Source organism: Taudactylus pleione, unplaced genomic scaffold, assembly GCF_031769625.1.
Source record: "Taudactylus pleione unplaced genomic scaffold, aTauple2 ptg000201l, whole genome shotgun sequence".
Classification (NCBI taxonomy): Eukaryota; Metazoa; Chordata; class Amphibia; order Anura; family Myobatrachidae; genus Taudactylus; species Taudactylus pleione.
Genome location: NW_028284603.1, coordinates 26,836,384 through 26,863,037, shown reverse-complemented (window position 1 = coordinate 26,863,037; position 26,654 = coordinate 26,836,384). Strand labels below are relative to the sequence as shown.

The 26,654-nt window shown below is 44.0% G+C and overlaps 1 protein-coding gene across 2 annotated transcripts; it reads left to right on the top strand.

Moving 5' to 3' along the window:
• The first annotated feature begins 850 nt into the window (after positions 1-850).
• Positions 851-26,018, top strand: BICRAL (BICRA like chromatin remodeling complex associated protein). 2 transcript variants are annotated; one of them, XM_088477529.1, is made up of 11 exons: positions 851-891; positions 5,310-5,358; positions 7,308-7,376; positions 9,385-11,016; positions 11,573-11,642; positions 13,501-13,583; positions 15,390-15,439; positions 15,526-15,671; positions 18,529-18,623; positions 23,553-23,655; positions 25,143-26,018. In XM_088477529.1, exons 1-11 carry the CDS (start codon positions 851-853, stop codon positions 25,907-25,909), a joined length of 3,105 nt encoding a protein of 1,034 aa, XP_088333655.1. In that variant the 3' UTR covers positions 25,910-26,018. The 2 variants fall into 2 exon arrangements, with proteins under 2 accessions (XP_088333655.1, XP_088333656.1); XM_088477530.1 differs by lacking the exon at positions 7,308-7,376 and having other exon boundaries at positions 11,567-11,642.
• The last annotated feature ends 636 nt before the right edge of the window (positions 26,019-26,654 follow it).

Genomic DNA, 26,654 nt, shown 5'->3' with positions numbered 1-26,654 from the left:
GGCAAGACAGCGCTGGCAGGGTGGCTGCACCACCAGACCACATCTCTGCCAGTCTGCCCCATAGTAAATAATTGACTAGAAAACACAAAGTATCCCATGAACTCTAGAGCTATAATAATTTAAACTTTTTGGTCCACTTGCTTCATACCTGCTGTCTTTTACTGTCTTCTCTCCAGGAGAAGCCCAGAGGGGAGATGTGGCTGATACCTGATGGTGATAGCACCTATCATCCTCAGACCCCATCCCATTGTGATACGATGTTGTGAATCACAGGTCTATGAAGAGGGGGTTTAGCCAAAATGATGCAATTTGCGGCATTATCCTCCCCATCTTCCCACTTCACTTGGAAGTGAGTGGGATGCGGGAGGACCACCTACTCTTGCTGTATTGTCTAACAAACACAATGTATCACAAGGGCACTTCATAATCTTACTTTTTGTTCTTTCAGGTTACATCATTTGACTTCTGAACCTGTATGTGACCATTGCAGCGAAGTATCACTTGTCACAATGAACCTGCTGAAATCATTTCAACATGGTCTCTCTTATGAATGGCATAAATATAGGTTGTGCTAAATCTTTGGAACACAAGGTACTTTCTGCGATTATTTAGTGATAAATTTATTTGCTTTAAGTATTTAGCTGTCCATTGACTGTGCACTACAGACTCCCTGGCATTCCGCCAGTCTCTTAATTGTTTATTGGTCTTTGGATTATAATTTTTCATTACATTATGCATTTTTGGTAGAATGTTTTAGAGCCGTAATATATCTAAAGTACCTGAGAAAATGCCTTTTCTGCATTTAGATATGTGCACTAAAGAAACGTGTATTTTTCTTTCTGTAGCTGACATGGATGATGATGACGACTCCGGTCTTCTTGATTTTATCGGGTAAGTATGCAGCTTGTGTAAGAAGATCTTTAAGTTCCGAAAAACAGATATAAATAATAAATGATAACTGCTGGTTGGTGATATCGACCTGATTCAGAGGCGGATGCTACGGCGATGTTTGCGCAGTTGGCCGATGCTTTTTGTACTGCGCATGTGCTGCAATAGGTTACCAGCAGTGGCTGTAGTGAATACTTGGACATAGAGTGATTGACAATCAGTGTGCATTTGTGGGAGGTAACGGGAAGGGGTGTGGCTAGTCAAATGTGGGCGTGTCGCAAGCATCTTGTTTCTGGCCCCGGCGGGTTTCTTCCGATGGTAATTCTGAGTAGCCATAACTTCGATGGTATGACTTTGTACACAAGCAGCGGATTAGAAACGCAGCCGGGGGGCATCACTACAAATTACAGTGGCTGCGACATTAGTATAAATTCTCAGTAACGCTGCATACAAAGACGCAGCCATGACAGGATTAGCATCCACCTCTGAATCAGGCCCAATGTCATACATGCAGATATGGGGTTCAATGTATTATTTTATGGAAAAATACCTTATCTGGGGAACCCTAGGGGGTTTATTTACTCAGTTTTGGGATGTAAAACCCCACACTATTGTTGTGCTCATGCCCGATACATTTAAAAGTCATTGCGGCATAGCGCGGCATAGCGCAGCAATCGCCAGGCTGCGAGCACTCATAGTCAGGGATTACTCCATTGAAGTCTATGTTGTGTCCGACGCATGTGAACGCCAGAGCTGTGGGTACACTAGTTGCGCCATCAATGCCGTGATGCACTCGCATTGTGGCATAGATGAGCGTGGCTTCAGTCTTAGACCCATCTTCTATCAGATAAATACTCTGTGAGCAGATTGTACAGTGGTAATGCACCAGATGGGTGTGTTTGTATTTCTTTTCTATTGTACCCATTGGAAAACAATTCCTAGTTTCTGTCAAGGTGGTTATCTGGCATTAATTGATGGCTGGTGATGGCCACTGATAATTGAACTATTCTTATCCCAAGTATATTTAAAATTAGTTGATATTTGTGAGTAATACACGTGGATATAATGCACTATGGGCCTGATTCAGAGCTGCAAGCAAAGCCAATGTTCACGTAGTTGGCCAGTTTGTTACTGCACATGCATAAAAATCACTAAGAACGTGTATGGCGCATGTGTTACACAGTGTATACGCATAATGACGCTGTTGCGATTGAGGCGCACAGTATAGAAATGTCTTGGAAAAGTGCTCGGCGTTCCTGGGAGGTGGCTAGTAGTAATGCGCGCAAAAATGGTCTCATGGTCACTAAAGTGTTTTCACAGATGCTTCAATATTCACATCATCTACACCTCAACTTGCACCATACTTACTGACTCTGTTGAAGCGCTTTCGGGGAGCAGCCCTCCTGCAGCCTGGTTCAGGGGGCGTGGCCGGACTGTTGACGCAATTAGGCTCCACCCCTTTCACAGAAAAGTCCACAATTTGTGGATCGGCGAGGAGGGGTGGGGCTTAATTAGACAAATCACGTAGATTAGCCCCGCCCCCTCCTCGCAGACCCGCAAATTCCTCATTAAATCTTGTAATCCTGCGCGCTTCACTAGGAAGTGGGCAGGCTCCGGGAGATCCGCCTACACTTTCGAGGGTGCGGGGGGTTACCCGAAAAATTGGAAGCCTCCCACGACTACCGGGAGTGTAGGCAAGTATAAACAAAAGACATCTAGGATGGCACTCAGAAGTGTTGATGTCAGCATTTTTAATATATATATATATATATATATATATAGCCTTGAGTTGGTCCTTCTAGTGCCCAATGAGGTCTTAATCCAGCACTATGTCCAATTCCCTTAAACATTGTGCCCCTATGGGCCCCTACAATTAAATTCCCCTGGTGGCCCCCTCATGCCCCAGTCCTCCAGTGTTCATAACCATAACAAAATAGAATTAAAGCACATAATTAAAGCACTCTTTAAATAAAAATTGTTGCATTTTTTTAAACCATAGTTTGTGAGTTTTTATTCAAATTTTTTATTGAGTGGTCAATAATATAATAGACGGTGTAATGCTTCATATAAGCAGAGGGTGCTAGCCACACCCCATGGCACAGGCCGCACCCCCTGTACAGAGCACACCTACACATCAGCTGGTCACACCTCCTGCAGCAGCACACAATAGGCCCTTCATAAAGGTCAGCTACAGGCCCATGTGAACCTTAATCTGGTACTGACTCCTCCCCTACCAATATTTATATATGGTTTTATACATTCCTTACTTTTGAATTCTAAGTTTCCTTTTATATAAAGGTTGTTGGTTTAAGTTGTGTCCAATAATATTTCACAATTCAGAACTGCAATCTGACAAAAGTGACTGTTAGGGGTAAATTTAGAGTTTGGTCGAGTTTTGTTTTTTTTAAACTCACTTTGCTTCACCAAAACTCGTGTAAACTTTCCCTATTACAGCTCGCAAATTCACTAAGAAGTGAGTTTATCTGAAAGTGAGTTTGTCAGTGGTGAGGCAGATCGAGATTTCTTCCCCTAGTTGCGAGTTTAGATGAAATTACTCACCCGAGATTGCAGTGTTTTCTCTCTTCCAAACTCACCCAAGCAAGCAGCCTGCAGATATCAGTGAGATATGTGTAAGCTGCTTGTGTTGTAGCTGTAAAAAAACGGGTTAAATGTTTGTAAAAAAAAATGACATAGGGTCTCCCCCCAAAAACCTAACAAGCCCCGGACTTGTCAGCCAGTCCTAGCTCCAAAAATTACAAACAAAATGAGTGGGGTTCCAGCGTAATTTAGAAACCAACACCAGGCTGCAGGGCCAGTCCTGGTTTTAATTATAGGGGGGAAAAAGTTGCGTAGGGATCCCCCTATGTTTAAAACCAGCACCGGACCGAAAATGGCCAGGCTGTAATGCCACAGGCCGCAGCCTCTACAGCAATCACCTGACATGCTTCCCTGTGGTTCCACCCATGGCGTCCATGGCGGAGCGAGTGACTCCCAATCAGCCCTGCCGGAAAATCACACAGCAGCCCTGCCTATATCTTTTGCTCCTCTACTGCATCTACCTCCTTGGAGCCAGTAATTAACAGTGAAATGTGCCTGTGCTTAAATTTTATTTACAAACTACAACAATAGCACACATTTTATTTTCTATGAAACAATTTTATTTTTTTAATTTTCATTCAATTACCTTCAATTGTTCGGTGATTGGCCAGATTTTTTTTTTCTACAATTTTAGTAGCTCTTCAGAGGTTTCATTTTTGTAAAGTATCTCACACCGCTGTTTTAGACAATGGGGTATATTTACTAAACTGTGGGTTTTTAGAAGTGGAGATATTGACCATAGCAACCAATCAGATTCTACTTAACATTCATCTAGCACATTCTAGAAGATAATAGCTAGAATCTAATTGGTTGCTATAGGCAACATCCCCGCTTCTAAAAACCCGCACTTTAGTAAATATACCCCAATGTCTTAATTGGATTTGCTGCAGGTCATAAAGCTGAAATTTCAGTCAGTTAAGCTGCTGATGATAAGTATAATTGGTGTCTGATTACAGAGCCATGTGCACTGTGCTTATAGCGTGGTGAACATAGGGCCTGATTCAGACCCGCTCGCGAGCGATGTGCGCTCGCGAGCGGGTCGATGTTAGGCCACTGCGCATGCCGGAGCCAGCTCCGACATGCGCATGCGCGAGACCCAGCTAGCGACGGGCGCTCCATCGCTCCGGGTCTCGCACCAAAAGGGGGCAGCTGCCGATTTTGATCGACAGCTCGAACCGTTTTGGAGGCGTGGCGTGGGGGTGGCTTCACAAACGGAGGCGTACCCATGCAAACGCCTGCCGTTTGTGGGCGGCCCCACTGACATCACCAGTGATGTCAGTGGGAGAGCTTCCGGCTCTTTTAGAGACTGAAGCTCTCTTGGGCTTGCGGCCACAAGACCCTACCACAAGGGTCTCATTGCAAGCCCAATGGTCGCAATGGTCTTGACCATCGCGACCATCATCCTGGCCGCTCGCAATAGCTGTGGGTGATCACCCACAGCTATGCGAGCAGCCAGGAGGCCTCTCCAAAGAAAAAAAAAACGCCCTGATTCAGAGCGAGTGCTCTTTCAGAGCGTCCGTCTCTGAATCAGGGCCATAGTACAGGTCAATGTACTACATAGGCAATGACAACTGTCTGTGTGTACGTAGTCTAATTCAGTTGTGTAACTGCTATAGCTACATAGTAATGTGAGATAGTGACTTTATCTGATATTCACACTAACAGGTGTAGGAGGCAGTTAACTAACTTAATTTGTGCACGTAAAACAATTTGACCATAAAATATGCCCTCAATCATATTATTCAAATATAAATATGATTCTACTTAACGTCTTCTAATGTATTTCTTATTTGTGGTAAACTTTTTTTTTTTTTTTTTTTAAGTGACCAACAGGCGTTGAACTACTTTCTGCACGGATCTGACAGTAAATCTGTAAGTTTTACCTCTTGCATTTATTTATTTATTTTTAAAACAAAATTATCCCTTGACTAAGGTAACCTGGAAATTAGCCTGATTGGGTGTTGCTACATACTTACCTACTCTCCCGGGAGGCGCGAGAGACTCACGATTGTTCGGATAGCCCCCTGCACCCCTGGAAGAGTGGGTAATCTCCCCCATCCCGCCTGATTCCTATTGAAGGGGGCCTTGATAAAATTACGCGAATCGTAACATTGTAACCCCACCCCTTCCCATGGACATACAAATCATGGCAATTTGTTGTGATGGGGGTGGTGATTAACGATGTAAAAGCCCCGCCCCGTCCCTCTTCCAGAGCTGTCAGCCGCATCTCCTCTCGGGGATTCTCCCGGGGGGGCACTTCAAAGTCTGCAAGTATGTGTTGCATAATCTTATTTAGTTCTTTTTTACAAACCCTTAAAAAATATAATAGCCTACAGGAAATGGTGATATATTCATTCCTGCAAGCCGTGGTGCTGTGTGTGTGATGCATTTATTGATTGCGGTGGTTTTGTTAGTTGGGATCTCAGGATAGAGCAGATCTAACAGAATTTATAGAGGGTGTCAGGACAACTTGCACTCACTTTGACTTCACTTACTAAGTGCAACACAATCATCTGTTCATGCCCTTGCAAGAGAGCACTAACTTGTTGGTGTGCATGAGAGCATTTGCCTAGGGCAGGGGTTCCCAACCATGGTCCTCAAGGGACACTAACAGTCCATGTTTTAAGGATAGCCATACTTGAGCACAGATGTCTTGATTAGTACCTCAGTTATTTTGATTTAACCTGGACTGTTAGTGTGCCTTGAGGACCGAGGTGGGGAAACACTGGCCTAGGGCATACATAAAAATGCCACATTCACTTTGCTTGGAGCAAGAAGCAGTATCGATGGCCTCCATGTATTGCTTAGGTGCAACTCTGCTGCAAAATGCTCTCCATATGTTCTTTATTATCCTTTTCATAATATGACATGTCTCTATAACATATTATTGCTAAACTCTGCTTGTAGAACTCATGACGCAGCAGAGATGCCATTATTTCTTTTGTCTTTCCCATAATCCCAATCTCCTCCCGGATATCACTTGTCAATCATTTAGAAGTGTAATAATCCACAAACATTTGTAATATAGGTACACTGTTTATTACAGATGGCTTCCCTTTATTAAAATGTGCTTTACCACAATAGTCAATGAAAGCAGCCATTTTTGGGCTGAAAAATGCACTAGGCAGGAATCTTGCAAATTGTCATTCCTCCCACAAAATGGCTGACTTCACTGTGTTTTTTATACATTATTTCCACTGTACTCAGACTTGGTAGCTAAGGGAATAAGGTACATTTAGCTTGTGTTTACTTTGGAGCACATGTTCATGCCCCCAAGATTTTAAAATACTAAAGTGGGACAAAATAAAATACACCCAGGACTTGCTGAAACCGCACCCAAATATTTTTAAACCCTGACGATATCTGCCCATCCCTATCCCCCTATACCACCAAATCCATACTCACTTTACCACACCTACTCCGCTTTTGGAGTCTGGGCTGCCAGCAAATACTGTATACACTTCTGAGCTGGGCCTGTGTGCAGCAGCAGAATGGTAGAATGCCCAGCAGTGTCATGGCACTCCAATAGCAGGCTGTCTGTATGTGAGGGCGCTGTTTGTATAGTTGCATAAGTGCAGAACAAACCACACTGATGCCATCCTCTTGTGACCACTGCTACTGTGCACTCTTTGCTCTGCTCCTGTGTAAACTGACCCCCAAATAGTCTTATTTGTATGTATTCTATAAAGTAGGGGCTTTTTTTTGTATTTCAGTAGCTGGCATCTACTCCAAATTATTTAAATTCCATTTCACAGCTTGCACCCCTTTCTAAAAAATGTTTAGCCAATATCTTGTAGAAGAATAATTGTTTTACTTCACAGGCAGATGATGAGTTAACAAACACAGATTTTTCTGCATCTAATTCAAACTTCATATTCGCCAATGCTAGTGTAAGTATAATCCAATAATAATAAAAAATCAGTAATCAGTAGATATTCATGTATTTGTATAGACAGCCAGACTGATTCCTGTATGTAGCTTCCCATTATACTCATCTGAAATGTACATGCTTCTCAGCATCATGAATACACTAAATTGCTGATTGTATTTCTTTGATATGGGAGTAGAATATTTTTACAACATTGATTAAACTCCCGATGTGTATGCAACAGAGATGCTAAATCCATTATTATTACTTGCTTTGATCCATGTTTTTTTTTATTTATTTTTTTCAGTCTTCTGTTTATTTTAAAAATAAAAAAATAAACAAAAATTCATGTACTTATGTTAAAGGAATATTTGGTGGTATTCAGTAGAATCCAGCATATTCCATGCATGGAAAGCAGTCGGAAAGCCGACGGACATAATCCCGACCACCGGCTTCCCGACTGTCTAATCCCGGCAAGGCACTAATGACAGGCGTCGAAATCCCGACGCCTGTCATTAGACCTACGCCGGGAGGCCGACCCCCAGCTTCCCAATCGAAGGTAAACTGGTCGTGGACAGCCGTGGGGGGAGGGAGGGTTAGGTTAGGGGCTCACGGGGGGACTTAGGGTTAGGCACCCCCCCGGGAGGTTAGGTTTACGCTAGGGGAAGGGGGGGTTATGGTTAGGCACCCCCAGGGGGGGGTTAGGATTAGGAACCCCCCGGTGGGACTTAGGTGTAGGCTGCGGGGAAGGGGGGTTAGGATTAGGCACTTAAGGGGGGGGATTAGGGTTAGGCACTTGGGGGGGAGGTTAGGGTTAGGCATCCCTAAGGGGGGGTTAGTGGGTAGAATAGGGTTAGTGAATACTTACCTTTTGACGATCAGGATTTTCACCCCTGCCGGGCTGCCGCTGTACCCGCTGATTCCCCATGCATGGTACAATATGTCTGTAACCTTGCTATTCTACAGAACAAGTAAAGCCTGATGCTGATTCATTCTTGCCTACCCTCCCGGAATGGCCAGGAGGCTCCCGAAACTCGGTTGGCTGAGCTTGTTCACCCAGTAAGGTGGACAGGTCTCTTGGGTTTGGGGTTTGGTGTCACCCGGCTGTCCACTTCCCCAGTGAAGTGGGCTGCATAGGCGGCTTATGATGCAATTTTCATTGAATCGTGCCATCGTGGTTCTGCCCCACAATGCTACGATGAGGCAAACGTGTGACACGTCCACCTCTACCAAGTCCCCGCCCCCTGCCACCACCAGACTTACCCACCTTGGGTGATGCTGTCCCCTGCAGTGCCAACCTGGCTGCCACCTCTGGGATGAGGCAAGTTATGTTCTGATTGGAATATTTGCCTGTTTGCAGAGAGTGTAACCATACTTAGGCAAGTACGGGCAATTCAGTGTTGTATGTATTTAAGGGCGGTCTACATTCACGACTGAAGATTGCGCTGTAATGGGGCGTCCTCACATAGACAATGCTCAGTGAGGGCATATCTAACTAACTGTGGGCTATGCAGGGTTGTATGGAACCCAAAATATGCATAGCATTTGCGCTAAGTACAGGCTGGTGCAAGTGCTTACTAATGATGAAGATCAAACCATTAGTATATATAGGGAGGTGGGTGTACAGCAAAGACGTGCACAACTCTGCATACAGGGAAATGTACGCACTCATTCAATACACACAAAGCTAGAGCACATACTGCCGATTTGTGTTCATCTCAGCATCAGGCCCATAATATGTACCTTATAGAGTAATATTTAGTGTAGGGATTGAATGTCCAACTGGCAACTCCAGGAAAGACTGTAAAAAGTTTTGTGTCCCAATCTGAACTTAGAGCCATGAGAAAGTATATTATTTTTTAATTTAAATTAATGGAACCCAGCTTGCAAATGTGTTTTTTTTATAATGTAAATATTTACAACCAAGCTGGACAACACTGGTGCAGATTATACATATTATAACAAAAATAAATGTTTTTCAAATTTTTCTTGTCATATTGAAAACTTTGTTTTTGCTTTTTAACGTTTAGCTTGCTGATTCTAAATCATCTGTTAAAAGTGTACAAAGTCTGGCAGAAGAAGAATCCAGTGATGGACTTCAGCTCTCTAACAGCATTCAGTTCTTTGAAGACGACCTTGGATCTTCCCCTATCCCAGACCTCAGCGAGGACATCCTACAGAAATCGCTGCAGGAGGCCAACATCACCGAGCAAATATTAGCAGAAGAGGCTTATTTGGATGCCAGCGTAGGATCCAGCCAACAGTTTGCAAATGTTCCACTTAATTCTCATTCATCAGCATCTTTTACTCAGACTACCAGTGCCCCTAATTACTCAGGTCAAACATTACAACCTGTAGGAGTAACACACACGTCTGTAGTCCCACAGCCAGTAGGCGCATCATTTGCGAGCAATACAGTAGGTGCGCAGCATGGTTTTATGCAACAAGTTGGAATTATTCCTAGCCAGCATATGCCCAATAGTAACCAAAGCAGTTCTGGGCAGATCCACCTTATTGGCTCGATCAACAATCAGTCTCCAATGATGACTATTAACAATCTCGATGGATCACACATCATACTCAAAAGTGGTCAGCAGGCCCCTGCAAATGCAAGTGGTGGACTATTAGTCCAGAGACATACTCCAAATGGAAATGCAATGTTTGGCAGTCCCAACACAAGTCCAGCAAGGCATTCAGTTACCGTTCCATTCAATAGTGGTCATTTCCAGACTTCTTTACCTGTTCATAATATAATTATTCATAGGGGACCAGCGCCAAATTCTTCTAAAGGCCCAATTAATATTCAGCCAAAGCCTCTTCAGGTAGGGCAGCAGGCATCATACAATGTGAATCATTTAGGAATACAGCATCACAGACAGCAAGGAGTCCATTTTGTCCCTGCAAACTCAACCCAAAGTTCTCCAATGGGTCAGAAAATGCCTGTTAATCACCAAGGCCCTCACATACCATCTAGTCAGCAGGCCGGTGGTAGCATTGTTATCCATTCACCCTTAGGTCATACACATGGCCATCATAATCAGTTCCTCATCCCTACAGGCCTTTCTGTAAACTCTGGTTCAGTCCAGCACATCCAGACCATAAATAAGCAGCTTGTGCAGACACAGGCATCACAACTTGGGCCTCATCAAGCGCACGCAGAACAGGTAATGATGAACAGGAATACAGCTGCAATGGTTAGGCCTAGCCAACAGTATCCTGGGCAAATGTTAAATAACCCAGGCACAGCTGTGCAATTTGTGTCTGGTCAGACATTCACAGGATCTGGAGGGCAAGTCATTTTGAACCATGGACAATCTCAAGTTGTTGGAGGACAGATGTCACAAGTATCACCTACACTTTTACATTTGTCACCTGGTCAAGGCAACGCAGGACAAAGTAGATCAAGTATGTCATCAACACCGTCTGGTTGCCCAAGCATGTCACCTGGAAACCGCTTCACAGTTCTCAGCTCTGGAACAATGCTTCAAAGTATGGGGTCATCATTTCAGAGTCCTGGAGGAGGTGGGAATTATATTGGGGAACAGCAACCGAACAGACCCCTTTCTGCAGTCAATGAATCTCATCGTCCAGCTGCCAGTGCTATGCCCAACAATATGTTCTGCCCCAACACCAGCTCACAGCAGTCATTTTCCTGTAATCAGGTATTTAATCATTCTAAATATCATGACTCTTTTTTGTCCAATTTTTGGCACATTTTAAAGTTCAAACTATTTTCTCTTTCATCTTACGTTGTTGCATTGTATCTTGTCTTGTTTCTGGGTCATTAATAAGCACAGTAGAGAAGGTTGGACTTTAGGTTGGTACCTGGGGTTATAATATAGATCTTTTAGGCAATGAGGAGTTTAGATATCAGTTACAGATTATATATCTCCAGCCAATTGAAGTAGTTAGATGAGTCGATTCTATGGCACACTGTATAAAGTTTTGTATTAATGGATATTTACATTAAATCTTTAAATGGTTTGTATGATGGTGTTTAATTAATACAGTCTGCAGATTTCAATATTATTGTTACTATATGTACAGTGGCTTTGATTCTTCAAAAAAATAAAGTAATTGTCAGTAGTAACAGAAACATTACGCCTAGAACAGCCGTACAACACTTTTCCCTGTTTCTGTTACTTTCCCTTTTAGTATACAGATATAATGTAAGAGCATCTTCCATATGTGACTTTGATGTTTCTGTGGCAGGGTCAGAACACAATGCTGAATAATCTTTCTCCAGTCTCACCGATGAAGAACCAGGACAGACAGTCACATGCAGCAGGTACACAGAGCTGTGTTGCACTAACAGGATAAAGTCCTTCTTTAATGAAGGTTAGCTATGAGGTGCAGTGGATGCGCACTACAAAACAATTCGGTTGTTCCTTGATGTGCCTTTACAGTGTTCGTCAAAGTGTACACCGACTCTGAAGACACCTCCGCAAACTAGATGTGCCCTTAAGTGGATAAGTCTGGGGATGTGCCCTGTGCAAAATGCAAAATGAAACCTCCATCTACTTTAGAATCGCTCCTTTTGTTGCATAGCGTTCCCGCTAGGCTGTTTCAGTGGGGCGCAGCGCCCTGCCCGATTTAAAAAAACTGAAATGCGTTCTGCCCTTATGGAGGCTCCCCGGCTCCCCACTGGTCCAACGCTGACCTCGGCCTGCCCGCAACACCCTGCTTCCCACTGTGCCTATCCCTGTTCCACGTCCAGGGGGAACTTGTGTATGAACACTTACCGCCGGGTGAATAGATGCCGTCTGTTCACAGCGCGGGAGAGCTTAGTGTCTCTGTGAGTCTTGGGCGTGCCCCCTAAAATTACGGAAAAGGTGGTGTGACACAGTGACACTCCCCTTTTTCACAGATCTACCCTCTTCAAAGAACAGCGCCCTGTTTGACATAGACCCTACAATGAACACCATTTTCTTTTTTTTCACTAAAATAACGTCCGGTTTAGCCTAAATTGTTGCTTAAATTCTGAGAGTGAGGGGGCAGCAAGTTTATGTATGTAGCTTTCAATTACATTGTTCAGAAAAGTGCATGTCTTTGCGTCTCTCCACACAGCAATAAGCGCCCCTAAAAATGATCTCTCTACTGTCCATTGTTTTCCTTTGTAAATTGACTTCACAATATAAAACCTCATTTTGACACTACTCCGCAAAGTAGGTGCAGTAGTCATGACTATCAGGTTCAAACACAGGATTTGTAGGGATTTGTAAGAGGGGATGTCCATAGATGTGTAAAATATATATACAGGGAGTTCAGAAAGTCCCTCCGTAGCTACTGTGTGCTAAGTGTGTGGAAGTTAGTGGAGGCTCTACAGGTGGGGCTGCAGCGCACATCCAAATTTCAAATAGGGAATCCACACCAACTGCCACCCCAAACGCTGCCAAGCATCGCCAGCCGGGACTCACTGGCAGTTGGTGTGGCTCCCCTATTTGCCTTTTGGACTGTCACACATTTAGCACACAGTCAGCCACTGTCCAGTAAAAGCCAGAGGACCTGCACACCTTCAAATGCAAAAAAGATTTTTATTGCATCATCAGCCGCTTAAACATGTCTCCAAATGCCATCAGTTCACAATAAAGTGCAATAGTACAATAAAGTGCATCGTGATACTCATCCAGAGGTGTGAACCGGCCTAGTGGTCCGACAGTCGTTTTGGTACCCTCAGGTATCTACCTCCAGGGGCATAACACCCTATTTATAGGTATCTGCATACGCAGCATCGGACGCAGATCAGGCAAACATCGACTCCTTGAGTGAGTCTATGGTCACACAGAATGGCCGCCGTAACTGAGACACCGGGGCCATGTTTCCTGCGTACAGGATCGCAGATGCAGGATGTGACATGCCCCCAAAATGGTCGAGACATGTGCGTGTTTAGCCGACACTCCCCGTTGCCTCCCCCAAACGCTCCCTGCCTGTCAATCACACTGTGAATAAAAGACACGCAGCGTGCAACTACGGTAATGTACCGTCACACATGCGCACTGGTAAAATAAAATCGCTCCATTTGCGAGAACATATGAATTAGGCCTAGAAATGCAAGTTCAAGTTCTCCGAATATTTTTTCCAAAAGTTTGAATCGGCGATGTCTATACTTATTTACATTTATAAATGATTTGTCTTCTACCCCACAGATCACAATGCTGGAAATAAACATTTACAGCATCATTTAGTATCACAGGAATCTCTCATGGGATCACAGCTGCAGAATGCTGAGGTAATTTCCCGTGCACATCTCACATATGTGTGTGTAATGTATAGTGTGTGTAATGTTATAGTTCTGCTGACACCTTCCATTCTCTCTGAGCTACAAATATAACTGGAAATGAGCACATAGCAAAAGTTTATATAGCCCCCCCCCCCCAGTTAACCTCACCAGCCCTCATAGACTCCGTCACTAAAGTCTTACCCACCAATGCAGTCTGCTATATATTCACAAAGTAAAACAGTGCACAACACTGCAGCGCAATCATTTCATACAGCCCCTCATGTATTACATACATTCGTTTGAACAGATGTCATATCAAAACACTGCTTGACTACTAACACAGCCGGAATGACAGGGCTGTAAGGTGCGCAGTTTCCTGAGAGCCCACAATCTATAGCAGTCACAACAAATTCAGAAGTTTTTATGTGTATAGTGTATGAGTGCAGCGTTAACTTTAGTATATTTATTTGGGTTGGGTATGGGATGCCGGCACGCGGGATCCTGACGGTCAGAATCCTGATGCCGGCATCCTGACATTGTTAGGATACCAACTCCTGTTGGTCGGTATTCTAACCCTTTCCCTCCCTAACCCTCCCTCCCCAGTGCCTGAACCTATCCTCACCCCCTAGTGCCTAACCTCCCGCACCCTAAACCTAACCCTCCCCCCTTAGTACCTAACCCTCCCCCTAGTGCCTAACGCTAACCCTCCCACTCTCCCTACCCTAACCCTCCATCCCCAGTGCCTGAACCTATCCTCCCCCCCAGTGCCTAACCTCCCCCTCCCCGCACCCTAAACCTAACCCTCCCCCCTTAGTACCTAACCCTTCCCCTAGTGCCTAACCCTAATGCTAACCCTCCCCCTCTACCTACCCTAACCCTCCCTCCCCAGTGCCTGAACCTATCCCCCCCCTAGTGCCTAACCACTCCCTCCCCGCACCCTAAAATTTATCCTCCCCTTTAGTGCCTAACCCTCCCCCTAGTGCCTAACCCTCCCCCTAGTGCCTAACCCTCCCCCCTAACCCCGCTACTTACCTTCTGGATTCCAGCGGTTGAGATTAGGACTGCTTCCCTATGTATTTGTTGTGTAAGCCCTGATGACTGGTTCCATCATATTTTATTATGTTATTTTTATTTTTTAATACAATTGTTGTGACAATTAATTAATTAGTTGATGCATGGCTTATTATACATTTTCAAATATATAATAAGCCACCTGCCATAGCGAGAGTACCCACATTGGGCAAACTTGAATTGGCCAGAATGAACCGTGAAGCCAACATAAAGCAGGCACTATAATAACCAGCACTCCCTATCAGCTGCTGATCTCTCACAAGAAGCCTTATCTTGTTGCATATTTGTATTACCAAGGGGCATATTTGTGAAGATTTCCTTAATAAAGCCTAAAATATTAGCATTCCTCATCATTGGATATCGCAGCAATTTGGAATGTACTTTAGATCAAAGTGTCATATGTGAGAAGCCGGGACTCGTCCTCCCAATGTTATAAAGAAAAGTGATCACTTATACGATCACGTTTGAGTTCAGATCCAACTGTGCATGTGCAAGCTGTATTTATAGGAGAGGGATCCACAGCACTATAGGCTACAAATGGGCTAATGCATATAAAGAAGCGTTCATTATAGCCTCTTGGCAAATCCAATTTGAAGAGCGAAAACCAAATATAGATTAATAATATAATACAGAAGAAGTTAGATCATAGACTGCTGGATTACAGATTACAATAACTACGGTGGTATTAGAGATTCCTGAATGTGCGACTCTGATAAAGATTGTTTCCTATGTCTCTATTGTCAGGTGGAGGGACTGAAGAGGCCGGCCACCAAACAGTTTACAAGAGAAGCTCTGTGGGTATCAATATAAATGTCCTTGATTTAATCCAATACATGTGCTGTAAATGTTACAATATAATTTGTGTTTTTGAATATTTTAGACTTCTTCAGCAGCTGCGTAAGGACCAGGAGTGCTCTGTGCTGCCTGTTACAGGCATGTTCCACTCATTACAGGATGCTGCTGAGAGGCTTCTACCGTACCACGTCTTCCAGGGTTCACTACCCACCGAGGAGGACTTACATAAAGGTACTTCAAAGCATTTTATAAGGGATCCGGTGAAAATTCTGACAGTCGGGATGCCCGCACTTAAGGTGCATACACACAGGTGCGTCTTAAGAGAGGAGGGGGCCCGTGTGCACTCCCCGTGCGGGGCCCCCTCCCCTCTTCCCGGTGGCCGGCAGCCGACTGACGCGGCTGGCCAGCCACCGGAGCATTAGTAGGCGGCCATTTTCCGGCGTTCTGTGCATGCACAGTAAACTCTGGGCACTAGAGTGTGCCCGGAGTCTACTGCGCATGTGCAGAACACCGGAAAAATGGCCACGGCGGCCATTTTTCGGTGTTCTGAGCAGCGTTGACACCCGCCACGTGACCACGGACAGGTAAGTTTAAAATAATATGGGTGCATGGTGTGCGGTGCGGGACCCCCCTGGACCCGGAGTACGTGTGCCCCGCACACACTGCACCCATTATAGATATGCCACTGCAAACACACAGTTGATTGGTTGGAATGAAAATCTGTTAAGGTATGAAATCAAATGACAATCAGCAATTTGCTCCCAAATGCCGGAAAATGGACAAAAAACTGTTGTTTGAACAAATTGTTTAGATCAAACATTTAACAAACTTGTCTGAACGACCATTTTCATCTGTTTGCTGGCATTTAGGAGAAAATTGCTGATCATCAGTTACTCCCATACGTTACCAGATTTTCATTCCAACCAATCAACTAGTTGGATGGTGGGACAGAAAATCTTTACGTGTGTATGCACCTTTAGAATGCCGGCGCCAGAATCCCGGCACCGGCATTCTGACGGTAAGTACTGGGGTTAGTGGGAGGGTAAGGGTTAGGCACTAGGGGGAGGGTTAGGGTTAGGCTTTAAGGGAGGAGGGTTAGGTTTAGGTTGTCGGGAGTGGGAGGTTAGGTTTAGGCACTGAGGGGGGGAGGTTAGGGTTAGGCACCGAGAAGGGTTATGGTAGGGAGAGGGTGAAGGATAAGATACTGACCAGATAAATAGATAGATAGATAGATAGATATGAGATAGATAGATAGATAAATAGATAGATATGAGAGATAGATATGAGAAATAGATGGATATGAGGTAGATAGATAGATAGATAGATAGATAGATAGATAGATAGATAGATAGATAGATAGATAGATAGATAGATATGAGAGATAGATGGATATGAGATAGATAGATAGATAGATAGATAGATACTGTCACGTTTGGTGCTTGAGAGTTACCTGACTCAGGTGTTGAACTGGATTCAGCGGAGACCGGCTTGACTGGAACCATGGATGATGTAAATAGCTCTGTTTGCATAAGAATTGTATGGCAGTGAGAACTGCCTTTGATGATAAATGACAAGAACAGGAAACTTGTAATGTTGGAGTGGAACCAGTAGAAAACTTGGAGGAACCGGATTGGGACCGGCAGGAAGGCTTGCTGAGCTGGACGGGATACCAGTAGGTAGGCTTGCAGAATTGGACTGAGAACCAGTGGATAACTTGGAGGAACCGGACTGGGACCGGCAGGAAGGCTTGCTGAGCTGGTCTGGGAACCAACGGAATTATTGGATACGCCAGGTATAGCTATAGCAGAATTTCTGGGTATGCCAGGTATTGCTTTTAGCAGGATTTCTGGATATGCCAGGTATTGCTGTTAGCAGGCTTTCTGGATATGCCAGATATTTGCTGTTAGCAGGATTTCTGGATATGCCAAGTATTGCTGTTAGCAGGATGACTGGTCTGAGAACCAGCAGGTTTTCCAGATGCACCAGGGGTTACTGCCAGCAGGAGCCTGGGATACACTAGTACACAGAGAGACAGAAATAGCACAATCTGTACACCACGGGAAGTAACGAGATGTTCAGGCCCTGAATGCTATCAGAGGAGGATGTCTCGCAGGAATTGGTGGATACAGTCAGGTGATCTGGCAGTAGCATTCTGAGTGGTGGAGGGCATGACATGCAGAGGGAGCAAACATATCTGCAGCACTGAGAGTCAGAATTAAACCTGCAATACCAATCAAGACTAGCAGTGTTCACAGACAGGAAAGGATCCAGGTGAATAATCAATGTGGAAAGGAGAGCTCAGTCCAAATGCATAAACAGAAGTGTTGCAGCCAGCATGATCAGGACAGATCTCCCAGGCGAATACACATACAGATCCACGGGACAGTTGACAGGGGTAAGTCTCAAGGCAAAAGGAGAAAAATTAACCAGGGTTGTGATAGATAGATAGATAGATATGAGATATATAGAGAGATAGATAGATAGATATGAGATAGATAGATACATAGATATGAGATATATAGATAGATCCTGAATGCTATCAAATCAGCATAAATGTAAATCATATTTTTCCTTTGTAGAAGTTTAAATTGTTATTTTTTTAACTTCGTTTGTTATCTGTAGAACATACTGTAAGACAAAGTAAAGTTACGTTTTTATATGGACATTTTGAATAAATTTTGTAATATTTTTAATTACATGTCAAAATGTGTCACCATTGAGTACATTGGAATTAATGATATATCAACATGCATGAGACTAAAACATCACTAGTAAGTTAGGCCACATACAGTATGTGACATACTAAGAGGTGGCCATTACACTGTGTCTACCAAAGCGCTCTTTTGATTCAAATTAGGTTTTTACATTGTTAGTTAGAACTCTTGCTGGTGGGTTCTATTCAAGAGGCGCAGCTAAAATTCAAGTTATAATAATACTGTTGGCCGATAATAATTTCATATTCTAACATGTTTTTCTTAAAACAGGATGTTTTTTTAATTTATTTAGTTTATGCTACACATTGATCAGTTATGATTGCTTTATTTGTTTATCCAGTTTTCACTTTACAGTACTATATTTTTACTTTTAGTGGACAATGAATTTGAGTCTATGGCCACGCATCTTTTAAAGAAGACCCAGGCAATGCTAAACAAGTACCGATTGCTGCTCATGGACGATGCAATGGTATGTAATGAATGTAGATAGAACATTTACTATGTACCACTGCATGGAATATATTCATCTTAGGCCGGCTACACACTTGTATGACAGGCAATCGTGCAGATGGAGAGGGCGATTTCCCTTCGCTCCGCTCCAAAGGAGATTGCCGGCACACACTTAAAAGATTTAATGAACGATGGAACGGTCACTGTTCCGTCCTTCGTTAATATGTACAGCCTTGCATGTGATATCGTGTGGTTGGCCATGCAGCATGGCCAATCACACAACATCGAATGAGACCCGCGAGAGCGCGCAGTTGGGAATACACACTGCACGATATGCCCGATTTGTTGTTACGATTTGCCCAAATCGGCACAAATTGGGCCGATAGTCTTTTAAATGACAAAATATGACACTTAGGATAATAGGCAAAGTCTCAGCCAAAATGCACAAAGTCCATATTAATTCTTAATGTAGACAACATGAGATTCTTCACATCTCACTTTTAAATCCAGTGCATTAACTCTTAAACTTTTATTGATTCCTTTTACAATAACATAGTAGCTCTCACACAAATACAATTAATAAGTAAAAGACATTATATAGTACAATAACTGAGTTAGATCCCCAAAAACAGCTTAAACAAAAGCATGTAATTAAGGTTAGATATTGATCTTGCGGGTTGGGTACGGGATGCTAGAGCTCAGGATCCCGATGGTCAGAATCCCGACGCCGGCATCCCGATAGGGTTAGCATACCGACACTTGTCGGTCAGTATATTAACCCTCTCCATCTCCCTACCCTAACCCTCCCTCCCCACAACCTAAACCTAACCTGCAGCCTAACCTGCTTGAACCTAACCTCCCCCTCCACGCCCCCTAAACCTAACCCTCCCCAATTAGTGCCTAATGCATTTTCCGAAAAATAAGGCGCCCTATGCTGGCAGAGATGCACAGGACCTGACGGCTCACCCACGCCAGGCATATTGCATTGCATGGTGTATTGAGGCTAGATTAGCTAGGACACATCTGTATATGCATTTATCAAGGACTTGCCATAATGGTGCCAATTCTAATATGCAGGCAACAGTGCAGGAACCTGTGCACCTAATGTGCAGCCAGACAGCTCATTTGTATTGTAAGTGTAAATAACATAATAGCCATACTAACAGGGAAGTGCAACTGCTTTAGTCACCTATCTGTACTAGTGCCAATAGTCTTATAAGATTGCCTTGTAGATGACATTATTCGTTTTTCCTCCTGACGTCAATGCGAAAAGATTTAGGGCTAAACCCGCTTGGTTTATCCTTTAACATGCTTACTGCTTTAAACATACGGGCATACTCGCATGTATTTCCTTATCAGCATCGGCTCATGGGCTATTACATTTAGCCCTTAGTTTTGACATGACACGCAAAAGAGCCACGTAAATTTGTCCATGAGAAAAACTCTCCACTTAGGTCAACTCCAGCCAAGTGCCTGTCCTGTGCTTTATGTGTTGTCACGCCACAGCAGGCTCTTACTGGGAATGGAGTCATTTGAAATTAAAGTATCGTTTTTCACATAAATTAAATGGGAACACTAAAAATAGGGAAAAACTTACATTTTGTATCAGTAAACAGGGCTTACATCAAGTTTTCTGGAGAAACCGGATAATACGTATCAGTATCTACATGGGATAAAATAAAGTGCCATCATTGTGATATATCTCTAACGGTTTAGGCAGCGTAAGCCAAGAAGTGCTCGGACGTCCGTTTTTTCATTGACTTGCTTCACTAAAATCGTCACTGCTCTGCTCCCTTTTGTCATACATTAATGTGTCATACACCCAAACCTTCCTCACAAATGCTCTGTAGAATAGTGACAACTGCATTAAAACCTGTCCAGTGGTTCTCGAGATTAGCCTTAACCAATAGCCAGACGCCTACCAGGGAGTTTATTTTATACTATGTATAGATATAGTAGGCCCTTACCTGCTGTCGCCAGAGCCAAGCAGCTGTAGCACTATGCAGTCAGTCACTGCCTGCTTCTGCTGATTTGAGGAGCTGCTGTCTGGTAGCTCCAATCTCAGCCCATTTGGAGCTCCGCCTCAGATTCAACAAAGAACATAAAGGGGGCGTGCCGTAGTGCATGACACTTTTTTAAAAATATAATAAAATCTCGCCACATAAAACTGCACGCCATCAGGCTATGCACGTACCAAAAATAAAATGCAGAAAAGCATAACACCAAATGCACATGGTCAGCTGCTCCGTGTCTCCCACCAATAAGTGTAGCGCTGGAGCTGGTGGTTACCACACCTCATGGTGCTGGAACTCCTTACACAGTCACGGCTTACTGGAACCCGGATGGAGAGCGAAGTCCAGAGCACTGTCGATGTGTCACTAGGCCACGTCCTAATAGGTTTCGTCACAGAGGGCTGTTAATTTAATGATATACTATTAATAGTATATAATGGTTCATTTTAACCCTTTGTGTCTGGGGAATAGTAGTGGACTACTCTCGCTCTTTCCCTATGGGAAGGAGTCCTTGGTTGCAAAGAGGGATCCTTTTGGGTCCCTCCTCCCCTTCCCCTGTCCAGCTCCTTCCGCCGGATGCCGACGCTTTGTGCACCTGTTTGAAGCACTGTTCACGCAGGCGCAGTAGCAGTGAAAGAGATTGCAGAGAGCTGATTTTCGTAACAGCTGTCTCCGCCCTGGAGCAATGTTGAATTGATCCAGTGAATATGTACCCACCGCTGCTACCCGTCCGGCCCCCAATAATTAACATGATGAATGGATCCCATAATGTGGTTTTGCCGATGTTTAGGAAAAATATAAATCTTAATGTGTTTTTTTATAAAACCACGACTGAAATTATCATGATATATTTGCAGTTTTTGACAGTTGAGCCTTGTTCCCAAGGTAACGGGTGACCTGTGAATGAAAGAAAAAGTTGTACTACATACATGTTAATGAACATCTGACTTTTGATTGGCTGCCTGCGCTGTTATTGGAACTGGATTACGTCACTGAGGCCAGTCTTCTGATGAAGTCTGTGACAAAATGCGTTAGAGCGTGGCCTAGTGATGCATCAACAGTGCTCCAGGCCCCAGTTTCCGGAAAGCTTCAAGCTTGCTTAAAGCACGCTGTGACTGTGTGGGGAGTTCCAGTCTCATGGTTTGTGATATCCACCGGCTCCAGCGGTACACTTATTGATGGGAGACAGGGAGCAGCTGACCATGAGAATTTGGCGATATGCATTTCTGTATTTTATTTCTGGTACAAGCATTGCCTGATGGTGTGTTGTTTTATGTGGCGAGATTTTATTATTATACACTATGGAGAGCCCCTTCTATGTTCTTTGTAGACAGATACTATGCTCGTGGGATTCCGGGACTTACCTATAAAGGAGAGCTGTGGTCCAGAGATCAAAGGACTATAGTGCTAAATACACTTTCACTGTGCATCACATGCGCGATGCGGTACATCCAGTCTTTATTGTACCAAGAATATCGCATAGGACAGCTCTCCCGATAAGAGCTGTCCTTTGCAATGGGTCCGGACAGAGGGACTTCCAGATTTAACACCCAGATGTCCCTCTGGAGTCCTTCTGCGCATGCAAGGGGGAGCGTCCCGATAAGTCCATAGGCTTCTATTGGGTAACGCCACCTGAAGGTGGCTTTACCCATTGGGACGAAGGACCGGAATGCATCACATTCCGGTGCATAGTACATTGGGGAATGCGGAAAAACCCCCAAAAACTGCATTTTCGAGGATTTTACCGCATTTTCACCTTTAGTACATCCCGTCCTGTGTGTGAAGTGATAAGACTGTCCTGGGTAATTTTGTGGACTCTTATATTTCGCTTGCTGGGCCCTACAGACTGGTCCTGGACTGCCAGGAGTGGACAGGGTCAGCCATGGCAGCAGTGTACTCCATAGTTCAGTCGAGGCCGTCAACAGAGCACATTAGAAAACATTGATGGCTGAACCATCGATAGATTGCAACCATGCATACGTAAAGGAAAGGAGAGCCTAAAGAGAACCATCGGGTCCTCACCATCAAGTGTAAAAACTGTCACGGCTGGGCAAAAAACATTGATGGTTACCAACCATTTAACATGGATGGTCCTTCTGAAATGTGTGCAACGAGAGGCAGAGATGCTGAGCATTGTAGTTTTATTTTCTATTGTCGACTTGCATAATTAAGTACTTGGCCAGGGAGCGGGTATGTCACCGACAGTATGGAACTTTGATGAGAGCGTTATAGACAGTACCTGGTCGCACAAGCAGCTTTGCACAGAATTCTATACATGCTGTGTGGCATTGTCAGGTCGCAGGACTTGGTGGTGATCTGTGGAGACCACCCTTTGGAGCAGCAACAGAAAACAGATCTGAGAAGACCTAGATTAGTTCTCAATGTAAAACAAAAACCTATGTCTTTCTTTCCTCTTTAAGTTAAGTCAACCAGAAAACAAATAGCATGGTGCAAAAAAACTTAAATATTTTTGTAGCGTCTCCAAAGGTGTAGTGTTTTGGACTATGTTTTAATAACAATAGTAATAATAAATAACAAAAGCAATATTAAAATTAAGTTAAAAAGTCTTTTAAAAAGCACATTATTGGGTCAGTCCTATTCCATTTGAAGGGTGCAAGTTGCCGTTGCAACAGCGTTAAAACACCGGCAACGGACTTGCACCTCGCGCCCTTCGTGGCCAGCTAAGAGACTAAATTTGCTTAATTTTGCTCGGAGCCCTATGGGGCTGCAAGCACTTTTAGGCGAATCCAGGCTGCTGTCAAGCGCGGCCGTTGTCGCGATGACTCTCACCAGCAAGTACATTGCATGGAATAGAATTGACCCTTATCTCGCTCTTATAACTTTAAAAGAAAAACACTGATAGGTTGTAATGAAAAGTTGTATATTTCTGTGTGACTTTATTGCCATTGGTAACATTCCATTTGTTCCTGCCTTAGCGGATCAATCCTTCTGCAGAGATGGTGATGCTGGATAGAATGTTCAACCAGGAGGAGAGAGCCACTCTGACACGTGAGAAACGGATGGCATTAGTTGATCCTGGTGAGTCTTAAGCCATAAATTGTACAAGCTAGTAAACTGCCAACTGTACCCAAGCCTTACACATACTGTACTGAAGGTAATTTGCAACCTGCAAAATGACTGCTTTGGACCCGCTGAGCTCCCCTATTTGCTTCCGTTCATCTAGATTTCACCCGAGCAACATTGGTTTAGGGAGCAGTGCAAGAATAAGATCTCTTTTTGTGAGTGAGATTATTGAAATGAGACTTGTGTTTTTGAAGTAGCTGGAAGCTGGCGCCCTTTGGCTTTGTCCTGTACTTTTAATAGGACCTGTTTTCTTCCTCCTTGTCACACATTGCCTTCTGTTCAACATAATAAATGTTCCACCCATGCAAAGCTGCAATGTGGAAGAAAGACAGGCCCCATAAATTCTCTCTACCATGATTATTTATGCCAGAAACGAGACAATTTTTTTTTGTGAAAAACTGAAACCTTCATTTTATTAAGTAGTGGTTCTAAAAGGGGGAAGGAGGTCAGACTTTGATGTAATACTTTTTTCTTTCACATAGTGTGTTCCTTCAGTTTTGTCTGGCTCTTCATATATCTAGGTGCACATCTAGGCTTCAGAGGCATGCTCAGATGGTATGTAGTCAAGAAGCCGGTCGAAATGCCGACCACCAGCTTCCCGACTGTGAAATCCCGGCATGGGAGTAATGGTAGGCATCGAAATCCCGACGCCTATCATTATCCACCCTCCTAAATCCTGACGCCCGGCATACCGAACGAAGGTAAGCCGGACATCACGGGCGGACAGCCGCGGGGAGGGAGGGTTAGGTTTAGGGGCTCCCGGGGGTCTTAGGGTTAGGCACCCCCCTGGGAGAGTTAGGCTAGGAGAAGGGAGGGTTAGGGTTAGGCACCCCCATGGGGAGGTTAGGGTTAGGCACCCCCCCGGGAGGGTTAGGTTTAGGGTGCGGGGAGGGGGGATTAGGTTTATGCACCCCTGGGGGGAGGTTAGGCACCCCTATGGGAGAGTTAGGGTTAGGGGGGGAGAGGGGTAGAGATAGCGTACTTACCTGCCCTATCGGGATCTGCGCTGTTCGGGCTGCCGGCGTCGGGATTTCAACCGCCGGGCTCACGTCCAGCGGTCATTCATACCAATCCCGCTCAGAGATTGGAAGGTTGGCCGGGCAGATCATCCAGGCGTACTGGTGCATGGACAGGACGTTTTGTGAAATGTGTTGGATGTAAATTACCTCCACTATAGGGAGACAACTTGTGGGTTGAACTATTACTCCTGTTAATGCAACCAGTCCATTCACTAAAAACCATTGATGATTGTTTTTTTGAGCTCCAACCAATATTTATACTAATATAGCCTCTGAATTTACTTTTTGGTTATTAAGGAGAAGTAAAACAATTACATAGAAAAAAAAAACCATAAGAAGTAGAAAACATACTGTGACTATGAAATTGAATGGGCTGCATCCTTCCATATTGTAACACTTTTGGCAAACAATCCCATTTTGCAGATGGTTATCTGGCAGAGTTCTGTTGCACCACCCAATTTCGAGAAGATTCTTCTGAAGCAAAGCTGCTCAGCAATCACAACGAGGATGGATTTCCTACCTTAGCTTGTCCGATGGCCAATGTTGCTGAACACAAGACAGATATACGTTCACCTAAAGATGACACGCCATGCTTAGTGCCTAACAATAATTTATCATCACACAAACGTAAACATTATTCTGATGACAAAGACAGCCTTAACGAAGATGGTACATTGAAGATCCCGAGTCTTTCACCAAGTGAACATCTTACAAACATTTATAGACTGAAGGGAAAGTATAGTGACCGTTCTTCAGATCCAGAAGCATCTTGTAGGACATCTAAGGAAACAGACACGGTTGTCAATGCTGAAATATCCATTCCTGGTCCTGGATTAAATGTGGACACAAGTAATGTAGAACATCCCCAAGGTAAAACACCAGGACATTCTTTAGAAACTGTGTGTGAGCAAAGGGACCTTGCAGGAAGCCCTGGAAGCCACTCCAAAAGTCTGGCTCGTAGTAAGACTATAAAAGCAACAGTCAGAAATGTTGTAGAACTCAAATTAAGTGCAAAACGTTTGAAGAGCGAGGTCAACAGTATCAATTCCGCAGAATTAGAATTTGTTAAGTGCCCGGCAACATCGTCAGAAGAAAACTGCTTGGTCAAACCAGGTGCAGAGTCTAGGGAAGGTGGAGCAGACACAGATTCAGTTTTAGAAGCAGCTGTTAATAGTATATTAGAGTGCTAAAGGACTTTTTCCATATTCTTCTGTGGGACATACATGACCAGTGGTTGAAAAGCAATAGTGATTTTATTCACAAAAGAAACCTAGCAAGACGGACATCTGCACATAGAAGTTTGAGGTGACCCTTCGTATATAAATTAAAGCAAACCTACCTTAGACAATCAGGATAAAAAAAATTTTAATACATGAATTGAAACCATATTGGTGTTTTCATTGTTATGAAAGGTGCAATCTTCTCTGTAATCAACAAAAAAGACCCCCTTACTTAGGAGCATATTTAGCGAAAAATATTTGCGGGCTATCGAGGTACCTTCAAATATTAAGGCTGCCCTGAATGTATGTACAGGGGACTGCAGCAGATATATCGGAGATATGTGCTGCGATCCCCCATTTTTGATCACAACAGCAGCAGCCATCGGTTTCTATCGGTGCTGCTAAAATAGCAAATTACCAGGCTTGCTCCAATGGCTTTATCCATTGTAGCCTATAGACTACACACCACAAAAGTCACCGGCAATGGGCGCTTGCACGTGCATGGTCTGATGACTGTGTATGTGCAGTTGTGTGGCCGGGTCCTGAATCCAGATGGGATCCTCCTGTGTGATTCATGCGATACTTCATCTCTTATTGCCGCGGTAAGAAGTTATATTACAGGGACCAAGTCCTGATAACAAATAGGCCCCTAATTCTTTAATATCGTTTGATCCCTGTTTTAAAACCGTAAGCACTGTCCGCAATAACACAACAC